General features: G+C 44.4%; 2 protein-coding genes across 2 annotated transcripts; one reads left to right on the plus strand and one right to left on the minus strand.

Moving 5' to 3' along the window:
• The first annotated feature begins 1,156 nt into the window (after window positions 1-1,156).
• Window positions 1,157-2,095, plus strand: LOC115643700 (olfactory receptor 52N4-like). The gene has a single exon (XM_030547707.1). It carries the CDS (start codon window positions 1,157-1,159, stop codon window positions 2,093-2,095), a length of 939 nt encoding a protein of 312 aa, XP_030403567.1.
• A 6,263-nt stretch (window positions 2,096-8,358) lies between these two features.
• LOC115643715 (olfactory receptor 52N2-like) lies at window positions 8,359-9,297 on the minus strand. Its single transcript, XM_030547717.1, has one exon. It carries the CDS (start codon window positions 9,295-9,297, stop codon window positions 8,359-8,361), a length of 939 nt encoding a protein of 312 aa, XP_030403577.1.
• Between the last annotated feature and the right edge of the window lie 2,000 nt (window positions 9,298-11,297).

The raw sequence follows: 11,297 nt of genomic DNA on the forward strand, positions 1-11,297 counted from the left end.
ATGGCCTTGGGGGTCAGAACTATGGTTGATCTAGTCCATTTTCCTCTCTCCGACGGTGACAGCCCCAGCTGCTGCAGAAGGTGTAAGAAACCCAGTAGCAGCGGATGGGGATGGTGACTTGAGCATCATGAGGCATCACCCTAACACCTAACCGCTAGAGATTGGCTTGTGCCCTGAAACACATGGGCGTAGAGACATTCCAAAATATGTATTTAGCTGTAAGTAATGTAACTGGATACTCAGTATCCATGTAAATGTCCAAATCCTTCCCGATTCTTGCTTATCTCATGATCTTATCTTCCACTTGTGGTAAAGAGTTCCTCAGTCTCTTCAGGCATTGAGTGACGCAAGCATTCTTTATTTATCTGTTCTGATTTTGCCATGTTTCAGTATAACTGAACGACCACTTGATCTTGTGTTACGAGATATGGAGAACACAGTCTCAATCTCCCTCTAACAGTCAGTATTTTACAGACTTTTCTTGTGTTCCTTCTTATTCGTCTCCTTTGTAAAGGCAACAACCCCAGTCTTTTCAACCTCTCTCCATATCAGTTTCCCAAGGCCCTTGATCATTCTTACTGCCCTTCCCTGAATCCCTCTAGTTCTGCAATATCCTGGGTGAGAAGGGTGCCCAGTACTACTCAGAGGAGACCCCAGGAGGGTGAAGCATTGACTGACTGATCTCGTGACACTGTATTTGCTGTATGATTTCCCATCCCACTCCTAGAGCTCAGTGTTTTTCTGAGTTTCTGTCCATGCTTGCACAGTGAGCAGGGTTTCACTGAGCTGTGTACCATGATGCCCAGATCCCTGTCATGAGCTCATACAGTTAAATTAGAATCTTGTGAGGTGTTAGGCAAATACATTGGCATAAACACTGCAGTTATTAACATCAACATTTATCTGCCATCCTGTTGCCCATTCCCCTGGCTTTGTTAGCTCCCTCTGAGGACTTCTCTGGATTTGACTACAACTGAAATAATCTCTATAAATGTTCCCATCTACTTCTCGACCTTTTTCTAGACTGTTAATATAGTAAATATTTTATATTAAATTTTATTATTTGCTATAAAGTGTGTAACCCCCCTTGCTGTGCTTCACTCTCTTCACAGGCACATTGAACATTTCTGAGCTCAAGCAACACATTGAGAACTTCATGGCAGCTTTCAACCTCACCCCCTCTGACCCTTCAACATTCATCTTAATGGGCATCCCTGGCCTGGAAGCTGCCCACATCTGGATTTCCATCCCTTTCGCTATGTTCTACATTATCGGCCTGTTGGGAAATTTCATGGTTCTGTTTGTTGTAGGCAAAGAGCAGACCCTGCACAAGCCAATGTACCTGCTGCTCTGCATGCTGGCACTCACAGACATCGCCACACCTACTTCTGTCATGCCAAAGGCACTGTGTATATTTTGGTTCAATTTGAAAGGCATTACTATGAGGGGCTGCCTTACCCAGATGTTCTTCCTTCACACAGTTGCTGTTATGCACTCAACCATCCTCGTGACAATGGCCTTTGATCGCTACATTGCCATATGTGACCCTCTGAGATATGCCACCATCCTCACCAAAGGACGAATAGCTAAGCTAGGGTTTCTAGGTGTGATCAAAGCTGTTCTCTTCATTCTGCCTATACCCCTTCTCGTGAACACATTGCCATTCTGTTCCAACCGTGTTATCCCCCACACGCACTGCGAACCTATAGCTGTGGCGAAGATATCATGTGGAGATATTACAATCAACAGGATGTATGGCTTAGCGATAGTGTTTGTAATTGTTGGGTTAGACCTGATGTTCATTGCCCTGTCCTATGGTCTAATCATCAGGGCCCTCCTCAGAATATCCTCCAAGAAAGCCCACCAGAAAGCCCTCAATACCTGCACAGCCCACATCTGTGTGATGATTACGTATTATACTTCTGGCTTCTTCTCCCCTCTCATACATCGGTTCGGCCAGGGCATTGCTCCCCATGTTCACATCCTCTTGGCTGACCTCTATTTCCTCATCCCCCCCATGCTCAACCCTATTATTTATGGGGTCAAAACCAAAGAGCTTCGTGACAAAGTGGGAAAATACACCTGCACAATGTGATCACTGGGGACATTGAATTTAGCCTGTGTTATGAGAGGGGGAATGGCTATGTCCTTGATAATCAAGGGTGCTCTGTCCCAGTTTGACTGAACTCAGCATTGTGTGGGGTTCACAGTCTGAGAAGCTCCTCATACCTAATCTCTCATCACTTCATCATCCAGCACTGCTCTCTCCATTTCTGAGTTCCCTCTTTCCGACCATCGCCTGACTTCTTTCAGCATGATCCATCAGCCCCCATGTCCTATCCCCCTTCCACATGGCTTTTCTGTAACTCTTACATTACCAACTCAGCTGCTACTGCAGTTTTCTGATGCAAAGTGGATCTCCATTAGTCCTTGTGTGAACACGGTTCTTCATCAGTTAGATGAACAGAAGCTGCAGTTTGAGAAAGGGGACGATAACTTTAAGAAACTATCATTTGTATAGAGTTATGATGAGCGAAATTTACCTGATTTTTTTTCCCGTCCAATCCTTAAAGAACCCTGGAGGATAAACCAAATAAAGGCTGACTGTAGCAAACTAACTCAACACAAAATGTGGACACTGACTACCATCACTGAATGCTATTAGAAGTAAATACTATAATAATGCTAAAGTTGTTTTTTCATTATAAATGTTTTGGGCTACTTTGGGGCTTTTTTTAACGCCATGTTTTGATTGAAACACCTGCCAACCCTGAGTCGGGATACAGGTACCAGTATTTAGAATTTGATTGTCATCTCACAAGTGTGTTGCTAATGTGAACAAAAGCCTGTTGTGGCTCGTAGCTTTTTTGTTTTTTTAAAATTAAATCTGTAGTAGGTGTGTAACAAAAGCTTTCATCTGTTATTTTATGTATAGAAAAATTTGTTAATAAAAAAATCTTTCTTTGAAGAAAGCAATGGGGCTACTTTCAGGTGAGTTGTTAAATGACTTTGGGCTTCTAATGCAGTGGAAATCTGGCAACCCCAGCCAGATCCTGCAGCACTGCAGAGCTGAGGCAGAGCAGAGCAGCTGGGGAGAGTAAGGTAGGGCCATGGGATGAGGGCCCAGCAAAGGGAGATGTCACCTGACAGAAGGGCCTTCAAGGTCTGACTCAGGGGTGGGGACGGGACTTGAACACAGTGTGAGGGCAGATGCTGGGAAGAAGGGCCCTGCCACCTAAAATCTGTAGGTTCTTCTGGCCTTCTGTACCCGTGGGTGCCACTCACAGTATCTTGTGGATATCTTCATTATACAAACTCCCTCTCACTCCCCCACCCCCCAGCCATCTTTAGCAGTGAAATAGCTCACATGGTTACTCTTTCAATTGTCTTTGCTGGGCTTCTGTGGCAAAACCCTGATAAGATGTACAGGGGCACAGCAATCCTCACAGGCTGTCTGCAAACGACCGAAGGCCAAAGGCAGAAATGATATGAGTAGTGGAAAGTGTATTTGGTATGTGTGATAGGTGCTGGTCAGTCAAGGTAAAATGCTGCAACTGTTGTACTTAGCTCATGATGGGAGAAATTCCTTTGCAAATAGAATCTCTAAAAACTTTAGAGGTTTTTCTTTTTTTAAATGATAGCTGGCATTGTGGTGCCTTGCAGCAGAGTCCTGGGCTAAAATAATCAAAACTTTGCAGCTATAAAGCAAAGTTAAGTGTGAGCAAGAGGCAGGCTCACAGAATCTATCAAGAACAGAGCTGATATTGCAGAAACACACACTGCTAAGTAGTGTTAGGTTTAAGAATAAAGACACAAACACATTCCAGAAAGGTGGCACTAGAACACCTCTACAGCAAACACACTCCTCAATGAGCATAGGAACACGCTGATCCATCTGAAAGATAAAGTCAGGGATAACAGCATAATGGATGGAGATGTCCAAGGTACTGTGCAGTCCCTGGATACGTCAATGGTAGACACCCTAGTACTTCAAATGGTGCCATCCTGATACACCAGGAGCAATATGTGACTTGTTCAAATAGGTGTATAAAAATGTATCTCAGAGGACGTGTCTTTCTCTGGTGTAGGTGATAGTGGAAAGTCCTGCCACTAACAAAGCCCGTCCATTGCAACAGGCCTACACGTATTAGTGTCTCTGTAACAACTGAGCAGGGCATTAGGACCACACTTCATTGTCAATAAACCAGACCAAATCCCTTCTCTACAAACTGAGTCCATGGATTTATTGGGAAGATCAGCCGGCGCTGGCTGTAGGGGCTATGTGGCCAGAGTCAGATCAGCACACAGCAAGAACATACACACACAGCCAAACATCTGCAAACAGTGCACAATGTGTAACTGGCAGAGAACTGGTCCAACTCATTGAGGCACATCAAATGGGCTCAGCTGAAATTTTAGTCTTCAGCCCTTGGAATCAGTGTCCAGGGTGAGCCTGGCTCAGAACCTCATCGAAGCATCAGAACCTCAACAAGACGTCAAATCCCTCCCCAGCTGCCACCTGTGCACCCGGGTGTGTTGTCCCCAGCACTGGAAACCTAACAATAAACCCCAGCCAAACCCACAATTCCCCCATGCAGCAGCTGCACACATGCTGAGCCGGCGGAGGAAACTATTCCAAAAGGGGCTGCGGCAGGCTGGAATTGGGGGAATCCTCATTTCCACATCATACCTAAAACCCTGCTAGCAACAAAGCATTCATCTGTAGAATACATGGGGCTGGAGCGGGTTCATGAAGGAGGCAGCCAGGCATGTCACTGATGACCAGCATGGCCAATTCACCTTGTGTAGTTTAGGCAGAGCTGCTGTGGAGCGTGCCCAAACATCTGGTCCCTATTTTACTCCTCACAAGTAAAGAAACACCCGTTAAAGCATCACAGAGACTTGGGAAAGTACCAAAGCTCTCAGATTCTAGCAGAGACTTTAAGCTTCTGAGGTGGATCCTGCATTGGAAGAACAGAGCTGGGTGATTTTTCATAACACATGGATGATCCACATCCCATCTCAGGAGGACACAGAGACTATTGGATGGGGGATTCTGAGACAATAGTCTATATAACTCTCTTGCATTACCCCCATGTCCTGCACTTCAGCTTTGCTTTCTTGCTGGAGCCCAGGCCAGTGCTCTGTCTTGTCAGGATTTTTCAGAAAGTGTTTCACAGAGTGAAATTTTGGGGCTATTTTATGTAAAACCTTGACAAAGAGATGTTAATTGTTCCTGGTCAGTTTCAAGGAGAGAGAACCATACATCTGTTAATGGAGATTCCCTACATCCTAGGAAGGAAGGAAGGAAGGCTGGATGATGGTAAAGTACAAGTAGGATCTGATGAGAAACAGTCAAAGGGAAAAGATTCCCATAGTGAATGGCAATGAACATAGGGTAGGTTCAGAAATTAAAATAGTGAAAGAACAAGCTAAAATTTACTTAGCAAGTTAGATACATTCAGCAAACCAGTGGTTTTCAAACTGTTGTACTGGTGACCCCTTGCACAAGCAAGCCTCCGATTGAGACCCCCCCTTATAAATTTCCAAAAATATTTAACACAATTATAAATGCTAGAGGCAAAGTGAGGTTTGGGGTGGAGGCTGACAGTTGTGATCCCCCATGTAATAACCTCATTACCTCCGGGGGGTCCTGACCCCCAGTTTGAGAACCCCTGCAGTAAACATATACAGTTCTTTGTCTGGCTTGCTATTTAGTTCCTTACCCTCAGATGGGGGAACTGATATGCCATTTATCTATGCCAAATTTTCCAAACAGTCATACTAACTTGTGCTAGTGAATCATACAGGATACAGACCTGTAGGTCCCTTGCAATATAGCCAAATATTACAAATAATTATTGTTTTGAATAGCATATACTGGAATTCAGCATAAACAAAACCCAAGAAAATAAAATAATCAATTAAACCAATTAAAAAAAAACAATAAAAAAAACTGATAGCAAGCTAGCAAACTGGCCTTATGGGCAGAGTTCCCCACTAATTTTAGGCATCTGGGACAAAACTTCATATAAATGATAAAAGCTAAAATATGTAGCTTTGGGGAGTGCACTTTCTGTGTAAAGTGAATGTAACATTACTGCACAAGATGGTTTTCCACAGCCTGGTATCCTATATAACCTTCTTTCCTATACATTTTATTATGGGATTATACACTTTTACCCCGATATAATGAAACCCGATATAACACAAATTCAGATCTAATGCAGTAAAGCAGTGCTCCGGGGTGGCGGGGGGGGGGGGAACTGCGCACTCTGGCAGATCGAAGCAAAGTTCCATCTGTTCCGGTGGCCCCTACCACCTTCCCTGGCCTCCTCGCCTCCTGTGTCCAGCCCCTTTCTCGAGCGCCAGCAGGCACAGCAGCCGCAGGAGTCCCACAGCTGGTGTAGGAGCCATCAAACAAAGAGCGGAGGCGTGCAAATGCCAGAGATGATTAATTGACGTAAAGTCCAAAGAAGGAGAGAAAGTGAACTAGGGAGATTAGAATAAGCAAAGTTGTGTCTCAATCTTGCTCATTTACATTGGAATATGACAAGAGATTTTCATTCTCAGAGTAGTGAGCAGGCAGATGCAGTTTTCTGCTTTCCTTGCAGACAGTTTTCCAGTGGTTTGAGAGACCTTGCTGTGATGCGTTGGACACCCTGGGATGTCACCTGGTGTTCTGGGACACCACTGAGTCAGAGTCTTCTACTAGCCTGGGACGCCCTTTAGCCATGTCTTGCTGAGCCAGGCACTAAAGCTTCTTCTAGCAGAGTTCACAGGCAGGGCCACCCCTGGCTTCAGTTATAGACACTGAGGTCAGTTCTTGAAAGATTCTGTTTAAGGGATTTGTCACAGCACCCAGATGTCCACTCCCCTTTGGAGAACAAACCCAAAATTATACGAAATCTGCCTCTTCCCTTAGTGTGGAAGAGAATATGCATAGTTTCTCACCGCCGTAGTTTGAAAGCTCATAATCTGGGTTATATTATAAACAGGGGCTGCTCTGGGTTATATTATAAATCATGGGCCTTCAGCGGTGCTCCTGTGGGTGGTCCACTGGTCATGCAGATTCAGTGGCATGGCTGCGGGAGGCCCACCAGTCCTGTGTCTTGGGCTTCCCCGCAGCCGAATTAGAGACGAAGCTGCAGGACCAGCGGACCTCCCACAGGCAGGCTGCCAAAGGCAGCCTGACTGCCGCCCTCACAACGACTGGCAGGCTGCCCCCCGTGGCTTGCCACTCCAGGCACATGCTTGCTGTGCTGGTGTTTGGAGCCGCCGCAGATTATAAACCAGAAATAAATTTATTAACTATGGAAAGGCATATTTTAGGTGGACAAAGAGATAGCAACTAGAACAAAGCAGGTCACTAAGGAAATAATGCAAGCAAGCGATCTAAACTAGATTCCCTAAAGAACTGGATCCAAATAATAATTTCTCACTCTAGTTTCTGTTTCAGGAAAAGTCCACTGCCAGATTTCCACTGCGTTACTTTAACAAAGTCACTTAAAAACTCACCTGAAAGTAGTTCAATCTATTTCTTGAAACAAAGTTATTTTTATTCACGCATTTCTCTATACATAAAATAAGAAATGAAAGCTTTTGTTACATACCTTCTACAGATTTGACTACAAGCCTAAGCAGGATTTTGTCCACATTAGCAACACCTCTATGAGATAACAATTAAGTTAGACTCAAAAACCCCAGTACTGATGCTTGCATCCCGATTGACAGATGGCAGGTGATTCTAACCAAACATGGCAAATGGCAGCATTAAAAATGACCTCAAAGTAGCCCAAATCATTTGTAATGAAAAAACAATAGCATTATTATATTATTTATTTCTAATTCCATTCAGTGATGGTAGTCAATGTCCACGTTTTGTGTTGAATTAGTTTGGTACAGTCAGCTTTTTTTGGTTTATCCTATAGGTTTCCTGTAGGATAAAATAAAGAAAACCAGATACATTTCATTCACCGGACAACTGTAAAATTGATAAAGAAGCTGAGCATTTTAGTTTCTTACTTTTCTCTTCAGATTGCAGCTTCTGTTCATCAAACTGATAAAGAACTTTGTTCACATAGAGACTAAGGGAAAACTACCTGATTGTGTCAGCGCCATGGAAAGGCTGATGCGTGACAATGAAAGAAGTCAGGTGATGTTCAGAGAGTGGGAACTCAGCAAAGAAAAGAAAGCAGCACTTGATGATGGAGTGATAAGACATTAGGTGTGAGGAACTTCTCAGACTGAACTTCCACAATGCTGAGCTCAGCCAAATTGAGGCAGTGCACCCTTGATTAAGGAGGAGATAGCTTTTCCTCTCTTGTCACAATGGTTTGAAATCAGTGGCCTAGGTGATCACTGTCTGCAGATGTATTTGCACAATTTCTCACGAAGCTTTTTGGTTTTGACTCCATAAATGATAGGGTTGAGCATGGGGGGGATGAGGAGATAGAGGTCAGCAAAGATGACGTGGCCGTGCAGAGCAATGTCCTGAACAAAACGCTGTGTTAGGTGGTAGAAGAGGCTGGGAGTATAATACGTCAGCATCACACAGATGTGCGCTGTGCAGGTGTTGAGGGCTTTATGATGGGCTTCATTGGAGGACATTCTGAGGATGGCCTTGATGATCAGACCATAAGACAGGGCAATGAACATCAGGTCTAAACCAGTGACTAGAAACAGCATCACCAAGCCATATATACTGTTAACTGTGATGTCCCCACATGAGATCTTTGCCACAGCTATAGGTTCACAATGCGTGTGGGGGATGATGCGGTTTGCACAGAACGGCAGCCTGGTTAGGAGCAAGGGCAGAGGCAGAACAAAGAGAACGGATTTGATCAAACCTAAAAGCCCCAGCTTAGCTATTCGTGCATTGGTGAGGATGGTGGCATATCTCAGAGGGTTACATATGGCAACGTAGCGATCGAAGGCCATTGACATGAGGATGGTTGAGTGCATAACAGTAAACATGGGAAGGAAAAATGACTGGGTGAGGCAGCCATGCACAGTAATGGTTTTCAAATTGAACCAAAATATGCACAGTGCTTTTGGCACAACAGAAGTAGAGCTGGTGATCTCTGTGAGCGCCAGCATGCAGAGCAGCAGGTACATTGGCTTGTGCAGGGTCTGCTCTTTATTTACAACAAACAGAAGCATTAAATTTTCCAACAGGCCGATAATGTAGAACATTGCAAAAGGGATGGAAATCCAGACATGAGCAGCTTCCAGACCAGGGATGCCCATTAAGATTAATGATGAAGGGTCAGAGAGGGTGAGGTTGAAAGCTGCCATGAAGTTCTCACTGTGTCAATCGAGCTCAGAAATGTTCAAACTTTCTGTGAAGAGAGAGAAGCACAGTGAGGGGGATTACACACTTTAAAAGAAGTAGTAGGGTAAATATTTTATAGTTATTAATAGTCAAGAAAGGGGGGTGAGTATTGAGGTGCGAACATTTATATATGACATGAGATTATTTTGGCTATATTCAAGTCTAGAGAAGTCCTCAGATGGAGCAAACTAGGCCTTGTGAAACCCTGCTCCCAGTGCAAGCATGGAGAGAAACTCAACAAAATGTTGGATCCAGGAGTGGAATTGGGAAACCATACAAGGCATACAATGCTATGAGATCAGCCAGTCAAGTTTCACCCTCCTCTGGACTCCTCTGTTTCATACTGTTACCGGGGGTTCTTTCAACCCAAAGCTCTTGGTAACTTTTACTCTGTGTGAGGTGGTGTCAGGAAATAAATCAGGGGAGACACGGCTGTCCGACCAATAGATGTGGCACAAACAGGACAACACAAGCGTGCTTTCACTTAAAGCTAAACTTTACTTAAGTTTAGTCTATGCTAGGGGGGCAGATCGATCTAAGTTATCCAACTTCAGCTACCTGAGTAACATAGCTGACGTTGACATATTTAGATCGATTTACCGTGGTGTCTTCACTATGATGAGTCGACTGCTGCCACTCCCCCGTTGACTCTGCCTGTGCCTCTCGTGGCACTGGAGTACAGAAGTTGATGGAAGAGCGCTCGGGAATCGATTGATTGCACCTAGACTAGACGTGATCACTCAATCCCCACTGGATTGATCGCTGCCTGTCGTTCTGGCTGGTAGTGAAGACATACCCTTAGTTTCAAGCACTTACACACGTCCGCAACAGGTTAGTAAAACACCCTCAGCCCTTGATAATTGCCAGAGCTGAGTGTGGATCTTGAGTGACACAGCGGCAGGTTTCCGGTGGCCAAATCTTCCGTCTGCTGGTGGGGACTGCAAGATGTATCCAGAAGGAGAATCCAAGCAAGTCTGAAGGAGTCCCACTACCTCAAACTTTTTTCCCTTATTTACATATTAGTAATACAAACTTGTTAAGCAAGTAGTTCCAATGGGCAAGCAAGAGGCTCCTTCTGATTATTGATTAACCAGGTGTGGGTTTTTCCAGAGTCTGCAGTTTTGAGACACCAATAGACATTCCTGGGGCACATCCTGCTCTTCTAAAATTCACATATCAGCAACTTCAACATAATTCTTATCAGGAAGGACGCGGAGTCAAGCTGCCCTTTCTGTGGCACCCCAAACCCAGTCCCCTCCTGCCTTGGTCAAGCTGATATTGCTGAGTGGCCAATTTACAGCTTGTTGACTAGGCCGCCTTTAACAATAAGCCATAGTGGTTTCAAGCACTTTACTGGTTTGCCAAAATCTCTCCATATAGTACTGTGCACCCTTCTCACACAGGATATTGTTTTGAGAAGGACAATGAGAATAATGAAGGGCCCAGGGAAACTGTCGTATGGAGAGTGGCTGTAAAGACTGGGATTGTTGCCTTACGAAATAGTTCAATAATAATATATGGAGATATACTTATCTCCTAGAACTGGAGGGGTCACTGAAAGGTCATCGAGTCCAGCTCCTTGTCTTTACTAGCAGGACAAAGTACTGATTTTGCCCCAGATCCCTAAGTGTCCCCTTCAAGGACTGAACTCACAACCCTGGATTTCATAGATTCATAGACTGTAGGACTGGAAGGGACCTCAAGAGGTCATCGAGTCCAGTTCCCTGCAGGATTTAGCAGGCCAATGCTCAAAACATTGAGCTATCCCTCTCCACAAGGGAGGGGACATAAGAAGTCTAAGATGGGACATGAGAAAGGTCTATAAAATACTGACTAGTAGAGATCTGATTGAGAATGTGGTCTCCCTGTCTCATAAAACAAAATCAAGCGGACATTCAATTAAACTGAAATGTGGCAAAAACAGAATTCTTTACTTAAATATTTGTTCTTCACTCATCGCCTA

The sequence above is a fragment of the Gopherus evgoodei genome, unplaced genomic scaffold (genome assembly GCF_007399415.2).
Source record: "Gopherus evgoodei ecotype Sinaloan lineage unplaced genomic scaffold, rGopEvg1_v1.p scaffold_68_arrow_ctg1, whole genome shotgun sequence".
Taxonomy (NCBI): domain Eukaryota; kingdom Metazoa; phylum Chordata; order Testudines; family Testudinidae; genus Gopherus; species Gopherus evgoodei.